This window comes from Sus scrofa, chromosome 18, assembly GCF_000003025.6.
Source record: "Sus scrofa isolate TJ Tabasco breed Duroc chromosome 18, Sscrofa11.1, whole genome shotgun sequence".
NCBI lineage: Eukaryota > Metazoa > Chordata > Mammalia > Artiodactyla > Suidae > Sus > Sus scrofa.
Genome location: NC_010460.4, coordinates 29,493,048 through 29,520,964, shown reverse-complemented (window position 1 = coordinate 29,520,964; position 27,917 = coordinate 29,493,048). Strand labels below are relative to the sequence as shown.

The 27,917-nt window shown below is 36.7% G+C and overlaps 1 protein-coding gene across 5 annotated transcripts in view; it reads left to right on the top strand.

Moving 5' to 3' along the window:
• The window catches only part of MET (met proto-oncogene (hepatocyte growth factor receptor)), a 115,483-nt gene that overhangs the window by 20,562 nt on the left and 67,004 nt on the right, over nt 1-27,917 (top strand). For 2 of the 5 annotated variants that reach the window (XM_021078532.1, XM_021078533.1), the window contains exon 2: nt 8,408-9,624. The exons of 1 other annotated variant lie outside the window; for it this stretch is intronic. In XM_021078532.1, coding sequence (XP_020934191.1) covers nt 8,422-9,624 — 1,203 coding nt within the window. In that variant the 5' untranslated portion in view covers nt 8,408-8,421. 5 annotated transcript variants of the gene reach the window in all.

Below are 27,917 nucleotides of genomic sequence, written 5' to 3'. Positions count from 1 at the left end.
TCAGAAATTTTAACTAGTAGATATGTTTCCAAATGCAAAGTGAAATGTTTAAAGTATTTACTCAAGTAAATAAAGAAGCCATCTTTTCCAGTTACTTGAATATTTTCATTAAATTTCTCTCATGCACTTAATTTTGTGTTTGAATTCACAAGTTTGTAGAATCTTCGAGTGGACATTGTTTAGTCATGACTTTTTCAGGTGTGAGAAATGAAAGAATTGCAGAAACTGCTGATGAAAAAAAAAGAGAAATAAAGGAGGAAAGAAAAAATGTACTGGTCCTCATCAGTGGAAGACACAGTGGATATATGCTCCAAAAACAGCATTTGTAGCCTTTCTCCATGTCTAACATTCTCTGTTCCTTGGGTCACTTTCATGCTCAAGCAGGCTTTCTCCACACAGTGGCAAAGATGGTCATCAGACTCCCCAAGTTAAATCATCTTTACTGCTTGTGATTTTTGATGGAGAGAGTTCCCCTCCTAATGTCTTTATTAAACCCCAAAAGACTGATTGGCCTTGCTTTATTCACATGCTCACCCCTGACCAAGTTCTGGGTCAAAGGAGAAGCCAGCCTGGTTTGTAAGCACCTTGTGGTAAGGAGATAGGCCATATGATTGACCAGTCCCATTAGATAGGGGAGGGCTTTCAAAAGAGTTGCTAGGAGTAGAGATAGTGGAAGCTGGCCAAGTGAAAAAAAAAAAGATGTTTACTAAAATATTGTGCCTTTAGAACAAAAATCTCTCCCAGGAAATGCAAATAATTTGAAACAGTTCAAGTAAGCATCCTACTTTTTTAAAAAAATCGTAATACATTCATAAGAACTAGATTGTGTTTATCATATTTTATGTACTGTTTTACCCTCCTTGAATCTCAGTTTTGTCATGAAATCATGGGTGTTTCCCCTGTTTTCCCCATGATGGTTTTCCCTGAAAATACAAGAATAATGCTTACCTTCTAAGAAAACATGCAGATTAGAAGGGAGGATGTAATTGGCAGCATCTTATAAACTGTGAAGTACTATCTATATAGTTACAAAATATTATGATTTCTTTTTTTTTTTTTTTTGTCTTTTTACCATTTCTAGGGCCGCTCCCACAGCATATGGAAGTTCCCAGGCTAGGGGTCGAATCGGAGCTGTAGCTGCCAGCCTACACCTGAGCCACAGCAACAAGGGATCCGAGCCGCGTCTGCAACCTACACCACAGCTCACAGCAAAGCCAAATCCTTAACCCACTGAGCAGGGCCGGGGAGCAAACCCACAACCTCATGGTTCCTAGTCGGATTCGTTAACCACTGAGCTGTGACGGGAACTCCAAAAAATATTATGATTTCTAAGAAAATCACTTCCTAACGAAAATAAAGTTAACTTTGTCAATGTTTAGGTAGTTTCTCTTACAAAACATATTCCATGATACCTGTTGTGTTTTTTTGATGAAGTATCAGTACTTGCATACACCACACATGTGTTCTTTGAGGCAGATTTCTGTTGATGAGGACGATGATGGTGTCGGTAGTAGTGATGATAGGCGTGGGTAGTACTCGTAAATCTTTAGAGAATTAATGTATTTCTAGATGAGGAAGGGCAAGAAAAGATCAGTGTAAGCTAGCTACATGAGAAAACTAGAGGTAGACTGATGACAGAGTTGAGTAGCTGGTCTTATGGTTAGGCTGAGCTGATATTGGTTGCTAGTAGAGCAGTCCTCTTTAAAGGAAATACTCCTAAATACCAATAGCTTAATGACCAAGGTACTATTGAGATAATCACTCCCAGGAAATGTTTTTCCAGTGAGCTTATCTTAACTATCAAGTGAAAAGAAATAAAGGAATGTTTTATGAATGATTCAGTTTCACCTGCTATGTGCATGACATTTTGAAAGAATGAATTAGTCAGTCTCTTTGAATCATCTTTACGTGTTCCTTTCAGTAAGGAACTCAAAGTTGATTAAATGGCCAGCAATATTTCAGAAAAAAAGAAAGAAAAAACAAACAGTAAAAAGACATTTTATATTGAAAGCCTGTTCCAAGCACATCACAGGAATAAATATATCAAGGCAAAAATATATGAAAGATGAAAGTATTTCTGAAGTCACTTCCAATATAAATATTAAAATTGCTCACACAGCCTGCTCTGGCAGATGATATGGATAGACAAAGCAATATATGCCAGTTCAATGGTATCAGAGTAAAATATAATTGTAGACAAACAATCTCAGAGTTCAAAATTATTAGAAATGGAAAATACTTTAGAGTTCATTTTTTCAACCTGGGAGTACACTTATAAGTATTTAATAACCATCCCTCCGGGGGGTGGGGGGAAGCCTGAATTGTAGTGTTTGCCAATTTCTATCATGTAGATACTCTCAACATGGCGGAATTTAAGCTACCAAGATGAGGTCACTAAACACAAGCTGGAAAGAGATGCACATGATAGGCTATCTTTAGCCAGTTCAGGAGTGCTCCAGCACACAACTTGTTCAACACTATAATTTTACAAATAAGGAAGCAGCTAAGGCCAAAGGAGTTAGATGACTGGCTTTGGGTCATACAGCTGTTTAGCTGAACTGCCACAACTAACACCTGCTTCCCCCCCACTTCCCATGCTGAGCATCAATATTGTGAATGCATTGTGAGAAAAGGACCAGGACTGATTGATTGGTAAGCCTGCCTGACTCCGCTAGCCTGGTTAAGTTCCCCTTGAGGGGATCCTTTAGACCTTTCCACATTGAGTTTAAGCTATGGTCTGTTAGTCTGCCTCCCCTACTAGTCTGAGATCTCACTGACAGAAAGTGTTTTATTTATTTTTGTATATTCAGCATTCTGCACAGTATCTGAAACATAGTAGATGCCTAAAAAGTATTTTTTGTGGGCTAGAACAAACAATAAGAGAGAATCGTTATTAGCCTACTATGTGCCAAACACTGCTCTTAGTGGTTTATATGCATTAACTCATTGAATCCTCAGAGCAATCATCGGTGAAACAGGTACTATAATCACTCCTATATTTCAGATGAGAAAATAGAGGCTCAGAAAAATTTACCCAAAGTCACAAAGACTGAGTGGATTCAAACCCTGTATTCGGTCTCCAGAGCCTGTGGACTTGATCACTCAGCTCTCACTCAGTTAACTGCAGTGTCATCAGGGTGCATAGTTCAACAGCAATACCTCTGAAAGTATTCCTCTATTCCTTGTGAAGGACACAAACATTTCCTAGAAAAGATCTCATCTGACCAACACACACCATTGTTAATGGGGAAGGCCTTAATTAATTAGACTAATCAAAGAAATAAAATGTTTAAGTTTTGTCATTATCTAAGAGTTAAACAGAAACCCCTATTTTAATTAAAACTTCTATTGTTGACGTGGGTCTTAGTCCTATATTTTTGCTTTAATAAAAAATTTTATTAGCCTTTCTTTGATTTTTCACGCTGAAAAATAGCTTTACTTTGCTATCAAGAAAATGTAAAGGAGGTATAGGAGACTGGGTTACTAACTCCAGGGGTATTCTGTAGGGTTTTTTCCTTAAATAGAAAAAAATCCTCCTTCCCTACTGGTTTTCTTAGGATTTGCCATCTCATCAAGTGAGATAACAAAAAAGCCCATTAATACATTTGTACATTTTCTTAGATTCTAATTAACTGAGGTTTAGTACCGTGAGCAACTTATGTACCAGCCTTACCATATGAACCTTATTTTTAGAACATAATCTAATATAGTACCTAAGATTTTTTTTTGAAGATCATTTTGATATGATCAAAAACACCTAGAAGAAAAAAGTCGTTCTCCTCCACACTGCATTAATGGGCATTAATTAAGATGCAAATCTGTTGTAATGCTTTTTTTTTTAATTTTGGCAGTAACAGTTCATTTATTTTCTTTCCTTATTATTTTTTCTAGATAAAATATGGTGATAAATTACATATTAGGCTAATGTTTTGAATTTTAGAAGGTATCCTGATACCATATTGAGAAATGCATTTAATTTTTCCACACCATTTAGGTTTAGATAACATTTGGAGTCTGTAGTTTGTATTTGTCTTCTAATAGGACAACTTATCCCAAATCCTTTTCTTCAACTTGTCCCAAATCCTTTTCTTTTCCTCTGCTCCCCTACCAGCACCAAAAATTTTCTAATACATTTCAAAATAGAATTGTATATGAAAATAATAAGATTACATATATATTCATTTATATTTATATGCGCTATGTAACAATAAAAGTGCTTTCAAAGAGGAGATTTCTTTTGATACTAAAAATAGTCATGTGAAGCTATTGGACCCTGGGACTCAGAGGTGGATGAATTGCCTGAAGTCACATAGCCAGAGAGGGAAAGGGCTGGAACCAGAGCTCTAACTTCTGCTGCCATGCACTCTCCCTCTTAGCTCAGGAAACTGCTTCAGTGTGAGTGAAGCATTCAACAGCCTGGACAGATTCCTGTCAGCCAGGCTTGGGATTGAATCCGGTACTAACTGTGTGACTTTTGGCAATGCTCATCTATAAATGGAGAATAATAATACTTCCTACTTCACAGGGTGTTTATGAAGAGCAAATAAGAGGATTTAACAGAATGCCTAGCAAGCACTCAACACATGTTACTTTTATTTTACCTTAATGAAGCTTAACTTTGCCTTCTGGCCCAACTATAGTTTTCTAGCCAATCAGATGCCTTCATTTGGATCATGAAAATCACTTTGTCCTTGACCTTCTTCCTTAGGTTTCTCCCATATCTCATGAATGTTAAGAAAAAATCATATACATTGTCTCTTAACTTCAAGGAATCCTCAAAGCTACTCTACAATCCTTTCTTTCATTTCTTGTTGACCTCAGTTTGCATGCCCTGCTTTAGATACTCTAAACCTCCTCCTTCACTCTGAAGTCCCTCGTTACTCCTCTATAACCATCAATTTCAGTAGATGGTCATATACCCTATTTTATTTTATTTTATTTTATTTTATTTTAATTTTTATGACCCCACCCTTGGCATATGAATGTTCCTGGGCCAGGGTGGCGTCAAATCAGAGGTGCAGCTGGGGTCTATGCCATGACCACAGCAACACCAGATCTGAGCCACATCTGTGACCTATGCTGCAGTTTATAGCGATGCTGGATCCTTAACCCATTGATCAACAAGGCCAGGGATGGAACCTACATCCTCACAGAAATAACATTGGGTCTTTAAACCACTAAGCCACAATGAGAATTCCTCCTAATTCATTTTTAGAACATTGAGATCATATGCCCTGAACTCCTTAAATGTCCCTATATCTTTATCTGACTTCTCATCCTTTCCTACTGTCTCAGGAAAAGTGACCTCTCTTATGTTTCAGGGCTCTTGGAAATGCCTCTGTTTGATCCCTTGCAGTATTACTACAACAATTTTTATGACCCTCTTTTTCCCTCAGTTGCCATTTTTCCCTCTTCTCTAGGCTCAACTACTTGTATTTGTCCTGATTGCCTCCTCTGCTCTGTCCTGCCAAATATCTTTGCACAAACTGCTCTTCCATTAGAAATTTCCACTCCTCAACCTCTTTCAAAACTCAACTGTGGCATCATTTCCTGGTTTCCTCCCATATTTTCTGTCTCTCAGTCCCTCCACCAAGTGACTATGAGCTTCCCGGGGAAAGGCACTGTGTTTCTGTGTTCCCAGAACCTACTCCAGTGCCTAGCTCTGAATAGATACCCAACAAATGTTAGTAGAAGCAAAGAAGATCTGCAAATAATCATATGGCTTTCCTGCAATTTAAAAATAAAGTCCTCCTGATCCTGATACTGCCGTCTGCTTGTCCTTCCTCTGACAAACATTGTACTTCCTCTTCACACATCCCATTGCAATTTAGCATCTGATACCACTATTGAATCTCCTGAAACTATTCTTTTGAAGGTCAATAGGAGCGTTTGTGTGGACCACGTGCACTTTCTTGAGATCCTCGCTTGCCTTCTTTGATACAGTGGAATATTGACTCTCTTGACGCCTCCCTGAATTTATCTTCCTTGATTCCTTCATTTGTTTCTCCAGTGCAGGTAACCAAGACCTGGTTCATTTGCCTTGTCTTCCTTCATCTTGTCCCTCCATGAACATACTGATTCTTGGTTATAATCATCACCTCTGTGCAGATAACATGCAAAGTTTATTTGTTTCCTGAATAGAATCCTAATCATTCCACTAAGATCAAGTTCTGGCAGACACTTGGTACTCATGCTTCTTCTTGCCACTGTCTCATCCAAGATGGACAGTGTGTCACCCAATCGTGCTGCTTTCTCAGGAAGGGCAGGCTTCTCTTCAAAACCTTTCTCATTATTCTTCCCTATTGCTTGGCACAAATGCTCTGTCTGCTTGGAATCTTCAGTCTTCACTTATTCCAGCCATCTGCTTCCTGGTGAACAAAGTAAACCCTACTAGTCATCCCTGTAGCAGAACATTTTCACTCATTCCTCAATAATGTATCAAAGTTAATATATTTAATACCAACTTACCATATTCCTTGATCTTTAGCCTAATTTCATCCTACTAACTACTGTGGTTTTACAACTTTTTCCACTTTTCCTCAGATGATGCTAGTTATCTTTGCCTTATCCTTTGTGTATCCACCAATTTAGGTATCAAATCTTTTTATTCAAAGATGTCTCTCATTCATTCCTTCCTTTCTATTCTTGGGGCAGCCATCTTCGTTCTGGCGCTTATTACCTCGTTATGCCTATAATAATAGCCTGTCATCTGGTCTTCCCATTACCAGGTTCTCCCGACTCTAAGCCACTTTGCCTCAAGATCAATTGCCCAGAGTAAAACCTTGCTTATATGACTCTCCTACTCAAAACTATTAAATAATGCCTATAATTCCTAACAATCTAATAGAGTAAAATTATCTTTGATTTTTGAGTCAAAAGATTTGCTTTCAAGTTCTGGCTACTATACTAATCTATTCTTTGGCTTCGAACTTATTGTTTAATTTTTATTCACTCATTTATCCAACATAAATTTAAACACCTACTGTGTTCGAGGCTCTGTGTCAAGTCCTTGAGATAGAATGATAAGCCAAACAGACATTGGCCTTTCTCTTCTGGACCTCACAACATATTGGGCTTGTTCGTATTTATCGTGATCATAGTAATCCTAAGTACAAGCCATGCCTTTCTCTCTTGAGGCTTTTAGCTTTTGGTTTGTGCTATATAGGGTATTATAATGCTGTGTATTATAGTAATTTGCATATGTATATTATCTCAACCACACTATAGGTTCACTGAAAGGTAAGTGCCACCTGCCACTTTCCATAGTGTAAGCACAAAGCCATGTACATACTAGTTACTCAGTGAATTCTGTTGTGGTTTGGTAGACCTAGAGTTAATCTTTGGCATAATTATAACGCCTAGTATGTTTTTCGAGGATTCCTTTGTCCTGTCAGAATTATGCATTTTAAAAGGGAAAAAAGTAATAATTATTTCAATTCTGTTGCTTCTAATGTGTCTCCTTTCTAATCCACCAACAGCCTATAGCTGTTATAAGTAGAACTCACTATGGTTATAAGGTGCATATTAAGTTTTTAAAACCTGAATAACAAATCCACTCATGTCTCCCAGTAAAATGACTGTCCACATGCATACAATGGAATGTAAAAATAATGTTCTTTTAACGAAATAGCTTTTGACTTGGTAATGAACAATATGTTGTTTTTCCCTGAGAAATAATTCTAGGACTTTAGTCCTAAAGATATTTTATTTAATACATTTTCAGCTTGCTGTTTTTACATTCCCAGTGATCTTACATTAAGTTAAATATTTGTCTATCCAAAACAATAGGTCAGTTATAGCCAAATTATAACTGTACCTTTCCTCTGCACACACAAAAAAAATCCTATAACAGCATGTGATCATATTGCTTCTAGAATTTATGATTGTTTTCTTCCAAAAGGAAGCTAAATTTAGCCTAGTAATTCTACATGCTCCCAAGGAAACAATGCCTGCTGTGATTTCTAGGATAAATGAATCTGCACCACAATTCCTTTACTTGACTGAGAAAGTTTAAATATCAACCTAGTCATTAACCACAGATATTAAACCACATTAAACAACCAGCAAGGGGTTAAGAAAGAAATTTGCTATGTTTCTGATTTCACTGCTGAATGAGTCTAACTTAGTTGCTGTATCGTTCTTAATACAGAACATTGTTTGCATCTCATAATGGGTCTCTAAAATTACTTGTTCATGGGTTGAGTTCTAAAATTAAACTGTGTAGAGTCATATCCAACTGCACAATACATCTTTATGTGAAACCAGCTAGAGTTTTTTGTTTTCACTCAATGTAAAAATTCCAGTTAGGAAGACTTATTTCTCATAATTTAACTGGTAAAGTTCTTTCAGTTTCTTCTCTGTTTCTAGTGACAACTAAACTGTTCTCGCCTTGAACATGTTTTGACAGATAAACTTCTCACCATGAAGGCCCCTGCTGTGCTTGCACCTGGCATCCTTGTGCTTCTGTTTACCTTGGTGCAGAAGAGCAAGGGAGAGTGTAAAGAGGCACTGGTAAAGTCCACGATGAATTTGAACATGCAATATCAGCTTCCTAACTTCACTGCGGAAACACCCATTCAGAATGTCGTTTTACACAAGCATCACATTTACCTGGGTGCCCTTAACTACATTTATGTTTTAAATGACATAGACCTTCGGAAGGTTGCTGAGTACAAAACTGGGCCCGTGCTGGAACACCCAGATTGTTTCCCATGTCAGGACTGCAGCCACAAAGCCAATTTATCAGGTGGCATTTGGAGAGATAACATCAACATGGCTCTGCTTGTTGACACGTATTATGATGACCAACTCATTAGCTGCGGCAGTGTCCACAGAGGGACCTGCCAGCGGCATGTCCTTCCACCTGATAATATCGCTGACATCAAGTCAGAGGTTCACTGCATGTACTCCCCACAGGTAGATGAAGAGCCCAGCCAGTGTCCTGACTGTGTGGTGAGTGCGCTGGGAACCAAAGTCCTGCTGTCTGAAAAGGACCGGTTCATCAACTTCTTCGTGGGTAATACCATAAATTCTTCTTACCTTCCGGATCATTCATTGCATTCAATATCAGTGAGAAGGCTAAAGGAAACGCAAGATGGTTTTAAGTTTTTGACAGACCAGTCCTATATTGATGTTCTACCTGAGTTCCGAGATTCCTACCCCATTAAGTATGTCCATGCCTTTGAAAGCAACCATTTTATTTACTTTTTGACAGTCCAACGGGAAACTCTCGACGCTCAGACTTTTCACACAAGAATAATCAGGTTCTGTTCTGTAGACTCTGGATTGCATTCCTACATGGAAATGCCTCTGGAGTGTATTCTCACAGAAAAGAGAAGAAAGAGATCCACAAGGGAGGAAGTGTTCAATATTCTCCAAGCTGCATATGTCAGTAAGCCTGGGACTCAGCTCGCTAAGCAAATAGGTGCCAACCTGAATGATGACATTCTCTATGGGGTATTTGCACAAAGCAAGCCAGATTCTGCCGAACCAATGAATCGCTCTGCCGTCTGTGCATTCCCTGTGAAATATGTCAATGAATTCTTCAACAAGATTGTCAACAAAAACAATGTGAGATGTCTCCAGCATTTTTATGGCCCCAACCATGAACACTGCTTCAACAGGGTAAGTCACCACAGGTCCCCTACTTACATATTATGTGGTAAAAGTCAGAACTGATAATCAGTCTAGAAAAGACTATCAAAGGCTTTTTGGTGCTTGGTAAATGGTTTTTACCCAAAATATCTGCTAATTCTTTCCAAGAAAATTTAGAAATTGAATCTTCGTTTAAAGGTAAGTCATAACTTGAGAAAAATTTAATGTGATTACCAAAAGAAAATATAAAATATTTTTACAATTTGTGTTTACATGTTTGCCATCATTTTTCAGATTATTAAACTTATTTCTCATATAAGTTTTAGTAGTTGTGGTAATATGTACATAAATTTTAATACAACAACAGTTCCTGTGAAATACAGTTATTGAGATCCCATGCAATCTTTACAACTTTTAGAGTAAGTTGCTCAAGTTAATTTGTAGGTTTTGCAGACTTTTTTATGAGACCCCCATTTGCTCACTGATATATGAATAAGCGGTCTATATTCTTAGCAATACTTAAAGGAATTTACCCAAAAGCAAACAAACAAAATCCCTTCTAAAATGTTGAGATATAAAACATTTTTAAGTGTGCTAATATACTTCTATGAATAAATTAGAAAACTAGATATGAAATTTTTGCTCTCAAATCTCTCCTTTAGATTTTGACTTCACTTATGGACTTCCTGCTTTAATAGGCATGTGTCTACCACGTTCTAATTTGGTGCTTTTTAACCTGGTTGATATTTGAAATTTATAGATATAAATATTTTTGGTTAATGATCGCAGTTACATGAAATGATATTTTGACAGAAAGTGTTAGGGAAATTCTTTGTTGCTTTGATTTAGATATAATAAAGACTACTAGTAGAGGATTTTTCTACTACTACTAGAGGATTTTTCCTGCTAGTCGTCAGATCACTTGATGCTAGAGGAAGAGCATCAAATTGGGAGTCTATTGTGCCTTGGGCTTTGTTGGTTTCAGCCCGGATTTGAACATATAGACCAGGCTGTGCCTCCTAAAGTAATGACCACTAGTGGTCATAATTGGATGAACAAATAGCACATCTTTTCTAAAGGCAATTTGGCTTTGAAAATGTATATCTCACTTACTCTAGCAGTTTTTAGTCTAAGTAGTAAAGGTTATCATTGTAAGCAGGAAGAATATTAAACATGTTCTCAATAAGAGAAAAGTATATAATTTGCAGAAAGGTACCAAGGACGTATGAATTCAGAAACATTTGCTGAAATGTCTGGGATACTTCTCCAGATGGAATCTCAAAGTAATTTATTTATAAAGTTAGAAAAACACTTTTGAGAAAATAAATCTGTCTTTTGGTGAACTAAAGATTAACTTCCCTTTCTTCTTCCTCCAGTCTATGAATATACATAAAATACATACATACATACTTATCCCAATTAAGACTTATTTATCCGTGAATACATTTAATATATGTTGCAAAATCTGTGAGAAGCAATGGGATTCCTCATGAGGTTGCCTCTTCTTGCTAGAAAATACAAAAGAATGAAAGGAAATGAAAAGACTTTTAGAAACCTGGAATTAGTGTAATATTAATAGCATTTCAGAGAAAACACTTTTCCTGCATCCAATAAATTGCTTCAGAAACACAAGTTTAAAAAAGAGTCTATTAGGAATTCCTGCAGGGCCTCTAAAGCACATGACTTTGCTATTTAAATCTTGTTCTGTTAAAAATTAAAAAGAGACTTTACCTTACAAGGATATATTGATATCTTATTCTCATTGTTTTATTTTGTACATTTTGCCCCCTATGTAAAAGTATTTATCTATTCTAGGAATTCTCAAAACACAACTGAACTTTATCCTACCTCTTTGACTTTTTTAGTGTTCCAAAGGGAACAAAAAGGCAGGGTTACCCAGTGAAATTCAGGTCAGTTTTATCTCCCAGGAAAAATGCCCAAAATGTACCAGCCACACCTGAAACCATTATCACTCCCATCACAAAAAATTCTTGTGGGAAACAAGACAGAACTTGCCAACATAGTCTTACAAGGAAAGCCAGCTTTTACACTAGCCAAATTCCATAAAAACAAATACCTTCAAATCTCCTCTATTTATTTGTCTGTTTATCTTCTCTGGTTACTAAAGGTCAAAATTATTCCAAGAATGAGACTACCCACGTTCTCGGTTTTCATATACATGTCACAGAAAAACCTCAGATAGTTCCAATAATCAGCATACAATCATTTCCAAGCTTCATCATAAAATGAAGACACCCAGAGCTGTTACTCACACGAAACCAAAATGATTTACAAGACCAAGTATGTTTGGAAAGACTCAAAGCAATACAACAACTCCATTTTGTCTTGGCAAATTTACTTGGCAAAGACATCAGGTGACCCATCTAACAATTTCTTGGAACTGAGTTTTTGTTTTGGCATAACGTTTAGTGAATAGGCACATATATTACAGTTTTGTTATTAATATGTCTAATCAATCAGATCTTTATGAAGGGACCATTGTGCTTTGCGGACAAAGTTAAGAAAGCTGCAGCAGTAACTTTCCACCAAGGCTTCTGCCCAGTCCTCAGTGTGAGAGCACAGCTGGGTTCTCCTTGAGCTTCTGCCCTATGCAAAACACTTTTCTATCACAGCATCAGACAAAGCACCAGGAAAGGGACTTCTAGAGTCTAAGGGTCCAGCAGGTATATCAGACCTGACTTGCTTATTTTAGGTCATATATTATGTTGTTTTTTCTACTCTCATGTTTTATGAAAGCATCTGTGCAAACTTTTCATATACATCATCTCATAATGATGACATCACTAAAATCTTTATTGGAGTCATCTGGTAGTTTCCAGAGCACATCGTCTTCACCTCTGAGTTATTTGTGCTTCATAACTTGATGATGCTATATATAATCATAACAGTATAATGATACTATTTCTGAAAACTTATACCAAGCCACAGATATCCATTCATGTAATTAAATATCCATTAAATATAATTAATAAAATTAATATGTTTGTTTATATATAAATAATATATAATGTATAATATAATTAATGTAATTAATGTATCATGTAATTATCCATTCATGTTGATTAAAATAGCTGTTCTGTAAGAATATATTCTTGATCTCTACAATGTAATCATTTTCTCCGTTGCTTTTGAAAGTGATTCTTAAAGGATTTGTTTACAATGATATCCAATATTTACAATTATGAGATTATACACCCACAAATAATTAAATCTTTAGTCTTAAATATCTTTACTACCTTTTTTACCCATTCATCATTCGACATCTATAAGAATCCTAAATTAGTATTGATTGAAGTTGTCTTAGGCTAATGGGTATTCCCTAAAAGAGCACATTATTATTCAAAATAAAGTAACTGAGAAAATGCCTCATAATTGAAGACTTTGTAAATTCCCAAATTTGGGCATTAAAAAAAAAACACCTCACCTTCTATTTGGGGATAAACTATTCAAATTTCATTTTAAGCACATTAACTGGAATCTGTAACAGTATCACATAAAGAATGTAGTAATATAACAGTTATTCCAGGAAAGAACTAGAATCAGTACACATTGACCCAGTTTGCTCCAAATAAGAATCAATATTGTTTGAAGGAATTTTTTGTTCCCAAATCAGCAGAGATTCTGTTTCCTAAATTATAGTATACTCACTAATAGAAGTAGAATTACACATTTTGGAAAGATTTTTAACCAAAATTGAAATTAAAAAGGGCTCTTGAAATAGCTCTCACCTACCCAGAAAATACAATTGTGACATTATACTTTTTCTTGCAATCCCACTATCAAAGTTTTGCTCTGTATATAAGCATTTGACAGAATATAAGTAGACTTGTAGCAAATACTTTTACCAATATCTTGGTCATCTTAATGACCAATAATTGATCAGTTGAGCAGGAAAAGCATGCAATTTGGTGCCATACTCACCTGGTTGGAAGTCCTGGTTTCCTTTGTACCAGCTGGGTAACTTCTGCCACATTACTTAATTCTTAGAGTCTCAGTTTCCTCATTCATAACATGCAGATAACAATACCTACTTCCCAAGGTTTTGTAAAAATGTGAGATAATAAAGTACCTGGCACAATAAGATCACCATAAATTTAGCTCTTTGGGAGGCATCATGGCCTAACAGCACAAGACTGAAATTGAAAAGATCGGGGTTCAAACTTATACCTCATGATTTTCTGTCTGGCCATGAGAGTTGTATTTAAACTATATGAACCCATTTTCCTCCATGCAGGACTATGATGTGGACAAGTGCAATAGTGTTTATAAAGGCTCTAACTTTGTCCTTGGCACATAATAAATAGGAGCTATTATTGTAAGGAATATTTGTATAAAGAAAGTCAAATTCAAATTATTGGATTGTTTTCTGAAAGAGGCACATTGTGGTTCTGTTGCTCATGAGGGTCTTTTACTTCCCTCACTAACTCTTATGAGTGACTTACCTCCATAATGCTTAATTCGTATAAGTCCTCCTTAAGACTTCATAGTTCCAAAAGAAAAAGTAAAAAAGGAGAGATGGGAGTAGTGGTGGTTCGGGCGGTAGAAAGACAGCTGAATCAGAATTGCACTATACAGTCAGGCTGGAAGGTATAAGATGTGCTTCTTTCCCTGACTTTTAATCCTAACTACCTATGATGCTGTTAAGATTATGCTAACAGAATTTGTTATATTATGCCTTCAAGTGTTGGTAGATAGTGCAGTTTCAGAAAAAGTCAACCTCATAGGTTGTTTGTACTAAGCTTCCTTCTTTTTAAACATCATTTATACTCAAATTCAAAGAGTAGCCAACTGCTTCCCAAAATAAAGGAAACTTAAAGTAGTAATTTTCCATCTCCGTTTCAAAGAGTGCCAAAGTTAAAGGGTCACCACTCAGAGCCATCAAAGGAAGAAAGCAAAATAATTAGAACAATTTTGAATGAAAACAAAATCAAAACAAGATGCAAACAAGGGATAATAGGAATAGGCAGAAAAATAAACATACACTAATGTTTCTTTATTACTATTATAAAGATGATAGATGAGTAAAATTGGGTTACATTTAAGTTGTAATGGAAGAAAATAATTGCAGCCTTCCATCAGGAAACCACAAGGACCATTATTGATCTGTCATCCTCAGGGCATGTCTCGTAATGTTTAATAAAATAAACAAAGATTTATAACTCTTTATAAGCCATACATCTATAATCTCCTACACCACACCATTTGAACTGAGAATGTGGAGTCGTTGTTACAAATAACATCCATGTAATTTTACTAGTTTGGCATGTCTTCTTTAAACAGTCTAGCACTCTCAAGAGAACGCATTCTGTATTAGGGATGAAAAATGTGAAGTCAGATTTCAGGGTTTTTTTTTACTTTCTGTGCTCCAAAATGAGAGAACGTTATGCTATATGAAAAATGTTATTGAGGATTCTTCATTCCAAATACTAAATATCTTGGCCATATGCCAAATGTAATAGCTACCAAGGCAAAATCTTTAAAGAAAGAAAATCCTTGAGATAGAAGGATTAAATATACTTTTTAAAAATCTAAGTAGAAATTCATTAATTTTATGTTTGATTCCTTTCCTTCTATAAACTGTTCTTTATTCTCTCTTGGGCTTAGGGAGTCCCCGCTCCCTGACTTGCTTGTTTGAATTCTCCTTTCTACCCATCCTATGAAAAGAGCCATATTGCATTATTTTATTAAAAGGAATTTAAAATTATTTTCTTTCCAGGACTTTGTAACATTCTCTGAGATCACAAGGCACACCCTGGGGGTATTAGAAAACACATTACAGAGTGAGCCATTAATGCCATTTGCTTTTTTTATCGTCCTCCTGCTAACCCTTCTTTAAACCATTTTGTAGCTTATTCATGGGGACACCCCAGGAAACAATACAAAGACATGACATTTTAATAAGCTAGACAAAAAAACACAGTTAATGCTGAAACTGTCACCTGTAAAAAAGTGTAAATAATCTTTACCTGTGGATTATATCAATTCATGATAGTATTTACCACATGTGCATGGGTATTTAAGAGTTAACTATACCACATGCAAATTAATTCTTCATTCTTCTTAATGTCCTTTGAAGCAAATCATGTGATCTGTGTTTTATTTAAGTAGTTGATGTCTACATGGAGACTCATTTGGTAAAATTAATGGAGCAAACAATAAGGTCAGGCAAAAAATAAATAAATAAATCTTAAAGTTGGTTTTTGAAAAGCTGAAGTGTTAATAAAACTTTGAGGCCACAGCTCTGATACACACTCTAGGTGATTAGAGACTTCTGCAAGCATATGGGATCTTGGGTTTTTATTAGAATATTAACCTTCTTGAGTGATAGTGAATTTTTTATTCTAAATAATATATCAATTTTTGGGTGTTACACCCTTACTGCAGACTTCTATCTCATTGATGGCATTCCACCTTGCATTCTTATCTCCTCACTCTAATAAGAAAAATGAGTATCTGTCAGAATTTGAATAGAAGACCCTCCAGGAGTTTCTGCCATTCCTTTTCATGTATTGGCACAGATACTGAAGTCAGTGGGCACCCAGAGTCCAGAATGACTCAGTGCCCAGTTAAGTCACATCTTCAGTGTCCTGTATAGGGCTCTTATAACAGGGAAATGAAACCAAGGGGCTCAGCTACTCTTAAAGTCATTAAAACTCTTTTGATTTTTTTTTAATATAATAGTGAATGTGGTAAGTGATTCTAGGATCCTGGATACATTCCAGCCTGCTAATTATCTATTTTTTCTAACCAAAATGATCCAGGCAGCTTCATTTGCATTGAATGACTTGCTGAGCAGTGTTGACTTCAACCCTAAAAGCCTTGGAAAAGAGGTTTCTTGCACTTCACCTTAGACCTAGGCTATTGTGGAATGGGTGAAATGTGTCTACCTTCTATCCTTCAAATATATTCTCTAGTTTTTCAGCAAGAGGACAGAAAAATATCTTACAAATGCATACTAATCTAGGATTAAAGACTTGTTTTAACTATTCCCGATGTTCACTGATGGAGATGGTTAATTTATTAGTGATGTAACTATAAAACAAAAAAATGAAATTATGAATTCAGGCTAAAGTCTGACTTCAGTTGTTTGATTTGGGTAAATCACCAAAATATTCATCAATCAGAGGACATGAAGATGATTAAGTGATATTTCAAAATGGTGTTCTGGGTAAAAGGCATGAGTTAAGGTCTGTTTTGAGTTATAAGGCATTCTTTTCTAGACCTGATTTTATGAAAGTTAAATTTGCTAAGTTGTCATCTCAAAATATATGGCTTATTCATGATTTGCTAGAATTTGTGTCCATATACCAGAAAATATAAATCAGTGTGATACTAAATTTTCTGGTGATATTTTAAATTTAAAATCCGATTAACACCTTTTTGCATCTAGCAACCAGACTACTAACTAAACTATAGGTGAGGTGCTACTCAGGAAATGGGAAAAATGCAAAGATTAAATTGGTCTTTTAGCGCTGAGTGAATCAATAGTATTTAGTGCTAATGCACTAAACAGATTACGAGCTCTATGCAGTGGCAGTCAATAGCAAAACGAATATCTCTAAAAATTATCTTGACAATAAAATGTGCAATATTTTCCAATTATTTTAAGCTAATTACATTACAGGCTTGTTCTTTCATCTTATTAGTTTAAGCCAAGTGCTCGAGACCTAACCATTTTATTTAGTGCATAAAATAACCAAAAACTTGTAATCGTTGTTTTCAACAAGAGACAGAGGAAAAGATTTATTTATACAACTAAGATTCAACAGGAAATTCAACAGATCATTTACTGAGTGTCTAACCCTGCTGGTATTACAATGGTGAGTGAGATTGGCTTGGTTCTTGTCTTTACGAAGCAAACTTACTATGGGAGGAGATAACAGTAAGTAGTCATACCCGCAAACAATTACATCATGATATTTTATGAAATACAGTATGGGGAAAATAGATACCTACAAATGCAAATGAGGAGGAATATCTAAATTTGGTAGTGTAGTCAGAAAAGACCACCCTAGGGAGGTGAAAGCTAACTTTTTCATGAAGCTAAAAGTTAATTAGAGAAAGCTTAGAATTTTAGAAGAAGCAATTATGTCGTTAATACATGGTCAAATACATAGCTAATATTTAACAAACTAATAGTCATCACCTATATCATAATCTTGAGGTCTTAACTATATACTGTGGCATTAAGCAGCTTTTTAAAGTGGGTTCTGACTATGAGTACCTATTACTTTAAACTTAGATAAAGGTATCACAAGAAGTAAAACTGTTGGAGAATTTAACTTTTTAAAAATTCACTCTTTTAAAAAAGTTTTCAGTGTTTTCAAACTTTCTCTTTTTTCTTTGTCTTTGTCTGTCTCTTAATTTCTAAATGAATTGTTACTTTTCATTAAGTGATTCTTCATATGAAGAAGATAATGTGTACATTCCTAGAAGCCAAGGACATAATTTAGGTATCTTTCCCTCTCACGCCTCTCATAGCCTATCATCGTAATCAGCTTCTTTGAAAATGAATTTCTTATATCAAAGTTGTTTCTTCTCTCCTTCTTTCTTCTTTGGCCAACACTTGGGATCCTACTCATCATAATTCTTGGGGATAGAAGGGACTGTTCTTTTACCAACAAGTTCTATGACAAAAAAAAAAAGTCATGTAATTCTGAAAACACACAAAAGAAGCTCTTTTGAAGCTATCAAAATTGTAAAAGTTGATGGAAATCAAGGGAATGTGATGCTGAGGCTCATTTCTGCACCTGTGAATTATCCTCCACACAGCTGCACCCATTTTAGACCGTTTCCTTCTCATGAGAATCGTGTGGCCTAGAGGGGTAAGTGAAGGACAGGTTCTCCCAGGACTCACAAGGACATCGTGAGCACCTACTGGACATAAAGGAGCATACGCTCTACTTGGTGCTGCCTTTATGCTGTCCTAATGCTCTCTAGCTTTTAGGAAAATTTTGCCTTTCTCTTTTGTTTTAATCATGTTTATCTGTATCTATTAATCCTTCAAATATCTAAATGAGTGTAACGTCTTAGGCACTTTGTCATGCTTTTTTGTACTTAAGCATATGCTTTGCAGATCATAGACAATGGTGTTGATTTTGACAAAAAAAAAAAATTCTCTTCCAAAAAGATGTATACAGTAAACAGAACTCATCTGTTTTGCTGCATTGTTTGGACAAAAGTCCTTGATAAAAATCTACAAATAAATTGTTATAACTGGATCACAAAAAGCATTGTTCTTTTCATCTCCACAAGCCACAAAGATTTGAAATGCAGATGCAAAAAATATGTATAAAGAATAGAAAGAAATTCTCACCTTTTCTATATTCATTTTGTTCACTTTTGTTTGGCCAAGAAAGAAGTAGAGTTTACCAAGGGAGAACATGAGGGAATAGGAGGCATTTAAACTTCAGGGCTTATTCCTGTGCCTACAAGTCAGAAAGGTCACTGACTTGCCCCTTCCTGAAGGCTATAATTATAGGCAGAAGACTGTTTATTTTCCAGTAAAGTGACCAGAACCTTGAATGTAATTGTTTATAAGAGTACAGTGTGAGTAGAGGTTATACAAAACCTCAGAAAAGATAATAGGGAGATGAGATTATTTTTCTTCATATATTCACTAATATGAGAAGTTCCAAGACTTGGAAATGTTCTAAAGTGCAGTAACAGAGGTGAATGTGAGGTCAAGTTAGATGATCCTGATACTTAAGGAACTGAATTAAATTAATAAAGAAGAGGAATTTACAATAGAGTATAACATACCTGATTATTCACTAAATATAAATTTATTGTGGCTCAAATGTCATGGTAAACAAGAATCAGTAACTATATTAGAGTAATTGAGAAGCATTTCTAATTTGAAAAACACAAGTTTTATTGGGTTTATCTAGAGCTGATGTGGGGAAAAAAGGGGGGCAGGGTTTCATACTCTCAACTAAATTCATTCTCATTTCAGAAGAGTTATAGGAAAAGTATTGATTCCAAGTAAAATTGAGCAAAGTGCAAGATCACTTCTGTTACTGGCCCAATATTAAGGATATTAGACAGTATTTGCAAAATGATGAGTAGTATGTAAATGGTGGTATAACAATAGTAGATATTACTTGTAATTAACTTTGAAAGGTCAAAATACAGGGTTTTGACATATATAAAGAGGACTGAAATATGCACCTGCTTTAAAAACTGATATCATATTACGGTAAATCGTGACAATTATGGTATTTTCCGCTTAGATACATTTTTAGAATCAAATGCTTGTAAAAAAAATACCAGCAATTTCAGGTAGTTCCTGTCGTGGTGCAGTGGTTAACGAATCCGACTAGGAACCATGAGGTTGCGGGCTCGATCCCTGGCCTTGCTCGGTGGGTTAAGGATCCAGTGTTGCCATGAGCTGTGGTGTGGGTTGCAGACGCGGTTTGGATCCCAAGTTACTGTGGCTCTGGCATAGGCCAGTGGCTACAGCTCCGATTGGACCCCTGGCCTGGGGACCTCTATATGCCTCAAGAGCGGCTCAAGAAAAGGCAAAAAGACCAAAAAAAAAAGCACCTTCAATTTCAGATTTTGAAGCAAACAGTGCTTTTCATGATTCTGACTGTGTTGTTGATGGTGCAGTAATTGCCCCCATGCCTCCTCTCCTGTCTTCGTTGGCTTTTAGTGTATTTTGCACAGGAAAACATATTCACCACAGCACTGAAAATTTGAAGTTCACCTTTTGTGATACAGTTATAGATCCTAGAAAAACGCATACCAGGACTTTACTACACCTAAAACAAGAAAGTTCTTTATTAAAAAAAAAAAAAACCTCCAAATTGTTATAGGATCTAGGGTAGCCATGGTGTAAACTGTATGATATTGAGTATCTTTTGACCCTAGTGATAAGATAACAATCCAGTTGAATGCAGATGAACTCATGAAAAAAGAAGGATTATTAAATATTTGGAAAGTAAACACCTAAATTTTCATAAGTAAATATTAATTTAGTATTTGTGTGAGCTTTAGATATTAAAGCTTTCCCTGCACCCTCTGGGCCCTCAGAACCAGCTGTTATAACTCCTAATGCCTTATTTAATACTCTATATGCTGAGGATTCAAGAACTAGTTAAGTAATAGTCAAATTTTCTATTTTCTCTGCCAGTGTATAATAAAATCTCTGTTCCATTGAGTGGCTAGACAATTACTTTAATAATTATGTTGACATAGCTTCATTTTACCTTTTTTGCTACTAGCAAGGCTTTCTAAATTCCAGGTGAATCACATGTTAAACTGAACTATTGTTTGTTTAATGCTCTGTTTCCTTCGAAACTTACTCTTGTCTATCAACCTCATCTCAGTTCCCCAGTGGCTCAGGAAACCCTCATTTGGGATTGAGTAATAGTTTACACAACCTCTCTAATTCATTAACCCATGTTGACATTCTCATTCTGTGTACTAGCCTTATTTAAGACTTCTTAAGTACCATAACCAGGTTTGGGTGCAAATAATACCACCTATTTAATCAAGAAACAATATTTCCAAAGAAATCTCACCTATTTCAACCTTCTTCATTCAATTAAGTCTGCTTCTCCTGTGCCTTCTCCAGAAGAAAACCTGGTCTCATTCATAGTAAGTAGGAACTTTAAAAATCTTTCATTTCTTTTCTTCTCTGTATACACAAAGCAGAAACAGAAAATTGTATATTATCATTCCATACAGGTTTTGTTTTATTAGTGTGTTGCAAATGTACCAGTAAGATAAAACTAGATTTCCCTGGCTCCATCCTCATCCCCAAGCAATCTGTTTGTTTCCAGACTGCTGCTGGAGTAAGGAAGGAATCTTTCTCGAAAGCAAACCTGTTTATGTAATTGCATCCCTTGAAATAATTTGAGGGCTCCCTGATGGGTTGGGAATAAAATCCACATTGTTTAGTATGATATTCAAGGGGTTTCTTACCTTGGCTTTAGCTATTTCCTAGTCCTCCTTCACATTCAGTGGTATTCTGGCAAATGTTTAACTAAGGGGTCAGGGAAAGTAGAAGCCCCTGATTTGTAATGTTTACAGATCTCTGTGGTGTAAATACCTCTACCAAACCAACTGCAAGCAATGAAGGTGAAGTCTCTGAACAAAAATCAAGATGAAATGTTCACACTTGGCTCCTAAGCTAGTATGAGATAGCTCAAACACACCACTAAGACCTTACCCTACTCAGCTTTCCTTTTTTTTATCATTTTCTCTTTTGCTACCCTCTTAGCAGTTTTAAATTATACAATACAGAGTTATCAACTGTGCTCACCATGTTATAATTAGCTCCTCAGACCTCATTTATCTTTTAATTGAAAGTTTGTACCCTTTTACCAATCTCTCCCTATTTCCCTCACCCACACCCAGCCCCTGGCAGCCACTTTTCTGTTTCTATTAATCTCCCTTTTTAAAATAAGAGTCCATGTATAAGTGATATCATGCAGTATCTGTTTTTCTCTGTCTGGCTTATTCAGCTTAGCATCATACCCTCCAGGTCATCCATATTGTCGCAAATGGCAAGATTCCATTCTTTTCAAGAATGAATAATATTGAATAATATTCCATTGTGTGTGTGTGTGTATATATATATAAACCACATCTTCTTGACCCATTCAACCATTGATGAACATTTACTTTGTCTCCTTGTCTTTGCTTTGTGAATGGTTCTTTAGTGAACATAGAAGTACAAGTATCTCTTAGAGATAATGGTTTTGTTTTGTTTCCTTTGGACTGCTGAGGTGGGACTGCTGGTTCATATGGTAGTTCTTTTTTTAATTTCTTGGGGAAACTTCATACTGTTTATTGGCTGTGTCAATTTTCATTCCCACCAAAGGTGTGCAAGGGTTCCTTTTTTCATATTCTCACAAGCATTTGTATCCCTTGTCTTTTTTCTTTTCTTTTTTTTTAATTTATTTTTTTCCACTCTACAGCATGGGAATCAAGTTACACATACACGTATACATAATTTTTCCTCCCATTGTTGTGTTGCGATGTAAGTATCTAGACATAAGTTCTCAATGCTACACAGCAGGATCTCATTGTAAATCCATTCCAAGAGCAATAGTTTGCATCTGTTAACCCCAAGCTCCCAATCCCTCCCACTCCCTCCCTCTCCGCCCCCCCCCCCAGGCAGCCACAAGTCTATTCTCCAAGTCTATGATTTTCTTTTCTGTGGAAATGTTCATTTCTGCTATATATTAGATTCCAGTTATGTGATATCACATGGTATTTGTCTTTCTCTTTCTGACTTACTTCACTCAGTATGAGAGTCTCTAGTTCCATCCATGTTGCTTCAAATGGCATTCTTTTGTTCTTTTTTATGGCTGAGTAGTATTCCATTGTGTATATATACCACATCTTCCTAATCCAATCATCTGTCGATGGACATTTGAGTTGTTTCCATGTGTTGGCTATTGTGAATAGTGCTGCAATGAACATGTGGATGCGTGTGTCTTTTTTTTTTTTTTTTTTGTCTTTTTTTTTTTGCCTTTTCTAGGGCCACTCCTGTGGCATATGGAGGTTCCCAGGCTAGGGGTCTAATCAGAGCTGTAGCTGCCAGCCTATGCCAGAGCCACAGCAATGCCAGATCTGAGCCGCATCTGCAACCTACACCACAGCTCACGGCAACACTGGATCCCTAACCCACTGAGCGAGGCCAGAGATTGAACCTGCAGCCTCATGGTTCCCAGTCAGATTCGTTAACCACTAAGCTGCGACGGGAACTCCTTCATGTGTCTTTTTTAAGGAAAGTTTTGTCTGGATATATGCCCAAGAGTGGGTCATATGGTAGTTCTATGTATAGATTTCTAAGGTACTCCATACTGTTCTCCATAGTGGCTGTACCAGCTTACATTCCCACCAACAGTGCAGGAGGGTTCCCTTTTCTCTACACCCCCTCCAGCACTTGTTATTTGTGGACTTATTAATGATGGCCATTCTTACTGGAGTGAGGTGGTATCTCGTGGTAGTTTTGATTGCATTTCTCTAATAATCAGGGATGTTGAGCATTTTTTCATGTGTTTGTTGGCCTTCTGTATGTCTTCCTTGGAAAACTATCTATTCAGGTCTTTTGCCCATCCTTGTCTTTTTCATAGTAGCCATCCTAACAGGTGTTAGATGATACCTGATTATGATTTTGAATTTCATTTCCTTGATGGTTAATGATGTTGAGAAATTTTTTATGTTCCTGTTGGCCATTTGTATGTCTTTTTTTGAAAAATGTCTATTCAGGTTCTTTGCCTATTTTTCAACTTTTTATTTGGTTTTGCTGTTGAGTTATATGAGCTCCTTACTGTGTTTTGGATATTAAACCCTTATTGGATATGTGTCACCCTATCATCCATATGGTTCCCAGATCCATTAGTCTTTCTTACAACCCTGCCTTAAGATATATGATTTCCTCTCCTCAAATTCCCTTTAACACTCATTTTGTCAGGTTAACACTTTCTCCCTATTTTTTACAATTCTACTAAGGCATTTCCTTCCCAAGAAAATCTTCTCTTGCTTTCCCCTAACTCCCCATTCTGGAAAAGCTGCCTTTCCTGTGTATTCCAGTAGCACCCTTTGCTTATCTCTACCTTATCTTTCACCATACTTCATGGTACTATGTTTACTGATCCCTTATTAGCCCCTTGAAGATAAGTACTATACCTTTTATCTCCACATTTCCAGTACCTAACAAAATATCTTGAACAAAATATTCATTTATCAAATGTGCAATTAGTTATGACAAAGCCTCATATTTCAAATAATGTATTAAAATGCTGATTAGTAAAAATAATTTCTTATCAAACAGTTTTTCATTCTTTCCCCAAAATCTCTAAAAACTAATTTATAGAATTAGAGAGTTTCCAAGAGTTAAAGAGCACTTAAAATTTTCTGGAAAGTTCCACTGGGCAAAATTTTCTGGGCAAGTTCCTATGCCCTCTCTGTGACACACACACACACACCACACACACACTCCTCCACCCATCAGTTTGGGATGAAGATGGATTAAAGAACAAAAGTTTAACAATTAAAGAAGAAAAGATGAAGATAAGGAAGGTGAATAGACAGAAATTCCTGAGCTTTGTACATAATCAAAATTGGGAAAATACAATTAAAGCCATTAAAAAGAATAAGACATTAAAAATAAAATAAAATAAATAATCCATAGAAGAGAAAAAAAAGAGAAAGAGTAACCTCTGTGTTCCTTCAGGCTTTCTCAAGCCTTTCAGCAGAACTTCTCCTTTGAATGGGTGATACAGTCTGTATGAGGGACTTTAGCAACACCTCTGGTGCACATTGCTCAAGCCATGGTGCCAGAAGAAGTGCCCTCCAGTGAAGTTTGCTTTTGGAATCCATAGATTTCACTATTGACCATCAATCTACCACTTCAAGTAATATACAAGCTAAAGAAAAGAAGTTAAGTGTGAGGGAATTCCCATTGTAGCTCAGTGGTAACAAACCTGACTAGTATCCAAGAGGATGCAGGTTCAATCCCTGGCCTCTCTCAGTGGGTTAAGGATCCGGCATTGCTGTGAGGCTGTGGTGTAGGCCAGCAGGTACAGCTCCGACTTGACCCCTAGCCAGGGAACCTCCATGTGCCATGGGTGCGGCCCTAAAAAAAGACAAAAAAAAAAAAGTGTGAAAGTCTTTTTGAATATCACGCTTACTGTGGCCACAGGATTAGACTCCAGTGGCACCACTTCATAGGCACTAAGTACATGCTTGGTACAGAGAGAAACTTTCTTGAGCTTGACCTTGATGGAGCGCAATAAGAATAGAAGAGAGTTTGGTAAAGGCCTCAGGGACCTTGGCCAGTGAGAAGAGTGGTCCACAGGTTGAGGTTTCTGATAGACAGTTCTGGGCAGGAACAAGTAAAGAAGTAGACTTACTGCATAATGGTGAGATGGAAAGAAGGGAAAGAGGTGATGACAGTGATGGCAGGCTATAACAGTCACAAGTTTAAACAACATATTGGGGCGCAATTGAAGGAGTCTGTTTCACCTCTCCTAGCCCTCCACCATGACATTCATCAGCCGGTTACTATTGAGCATGACACTGTTAGACATATAAACAGACCATGGCTCTTACACGGTACAGGAGGAACTGCTTTTCTTTTATTGGTTAGTGCAGAGTGACTGGTGTTCTGTCTTTTGAGTGTCTCTTATTCTTCTATGAGTAAGTACGTTAAATTTTTGTTAACTAAATAAAGAAAAGCAGAAATCTTCCATCCACTAAGCATTAAAATCTGCCTCACTTGGAACAACTTTCATTATGAATCACTCTGTCACTCCTGGCTGTGATTGAAGGGCAACATGAAGGCTGCTAACCAATACCACATGGACTTAGTCTGTTTTAGATCTGATTCACCTTAGGAAATGATGATAAAGAAGCAAACATTTTAGCATTTGGAATTCCAGTGCCCTAAGCATTGTAGAATTCTGAGTCCTTTGAATCCTGGGGATAGCTCAAGAGGACAGTGGACATCTGTTTATTCCATTTGTATATAAATGCATTTGTACACGTGTGTATGTGAATTCATACCCACATACACATAAAATATATTCTGCTCCAAGTATTTATCTCTTCCCTCTTTACTGATCCATCTTCTGTTAAGACCTGACTCAGATTTGGCCTCTGCCATGAGCCTTCTCCAGCAGTTTAAGCCCATTCTGATCTCATCCTTATCTAATATTATAGCATTTACTACCTGTACTGATGCTTTCAGAACTTATCTATCAATGGTGTTCTTTGTACTTTGCATTATTAGTTAGCTGTTTTGTGTATCTTGTCTCCCTTTGTGTACAGTGCCTTCAAAGGACACTGAGGAAACAGACTGGGCTATAGGTAGAAGCATTTGCTAGGGCTGGCAAACTATGATCTGTTTTTTCTACACCTAGCAAGTTAAGAATTATTTTTAGGTGTTTCTGTTGTGGCTCAGTGGGTTAAGACCCAACATTGTCTCCATGAGGATTACCATGAGCAGATGAGGCTCGAATCGAGTGTTGCCATGGCTGTGATAGGCCTCAGCTGCAGCTCCAGTAAGACCCCTGGCTTGGGAATTTCCATATGCTGCAGATGCAGCTGTAAAATGAAAAAGAAAAGAATTGTTTTTACGTTTTTAAAGGGTTAAAAAAATAAAACCCAGACTAAACTAAAATATGCTACAGGGACCCGATGGTGCTCAAAGCCAAAAATTTTGCTCCCTTGCGCTTTACCACAAAGGGATGCCAACCCCTGCTGTAGAGAATAATGAAAAACAATAGAGGACAGATAAGAAATCTGACCTAATTATCTATAAATAATTCTGTTCAACAGGTGTGGATGTTTCCATTTTACAGGCTTCTTAATCTAAATAATTAGAATTTTGGACTTTGTCTTTATAGGCATTAGGAGGACTCACCAGACCAGCCACCACCACCAGTAATAATAATAATGTTATTAAGCATTTGCTTCTATATCCCTCCAGCATCCAGAACAGTATCATGGTATGGTTTTGTATTAGTTTTCTAGAGCTGCCATAACAAATGACCACAATCTTGGTGGCTTAAAACAACAAAAATTCATTTTCACACAGTTCTGGAAGCCAAAAGTCCAAAATCAAGATGTTGGTCAAGGTCATGCTCCCTCTTAAGGTTCTAGGGAAAAACATTTCCTTCCCTCTTAAGTTCTGGTAGTCTGGGCATTCCTTAGACTGTAGCAGCATAACTCCAATCTCTGCCTTTGTCTTCACATGGCCATATTCCCTGTGTATCTCTCTGTGTCCTCTCCTTTCTTGGGAAGACACCAGTCAATGAACTTAGAACTCACATTAAATTAGAACCATTTCATCTCAAGATTCTTAACTAATTACTTGAAAAGAGGCCTATTCCGGGAGTTCCCATTGTGGCACAGCGGAAACGTATCTGACCAGGAACCATGAGGTTGCGGATTTGATCCCTGGCCTCACTCAGTGGGTTAAGGATCCAGTGTTGCCGTGAGCTGTGGTGTAGGTCGCAGACGCTGCTCGGATCTGGCATTGCTGTGGCTGTGGTGTAGGTCGACAGCTGTAGCTCCAATGTGACCCGTGGCCTGGGAACCTCCATATGCCGTGGATGCAGCCCTAAAGAGCCAAAAAAAAGAAAAAGAAAGAAAAGGAAAAGAGGTCCATTTCTAAATAAGGTCACATTTTGAGGTTCCAGTTGGATATGACTTTAGGGGGAACTCTAGTCACCCTACTGCAATTCTCAATAAGTGTTTCTGAATGACTGAATGAAGAAATTGACCATTTAATATATTGCGAGTACTACCTCGGAAAAATTCTGTTAGATAGGTGTGTGTTT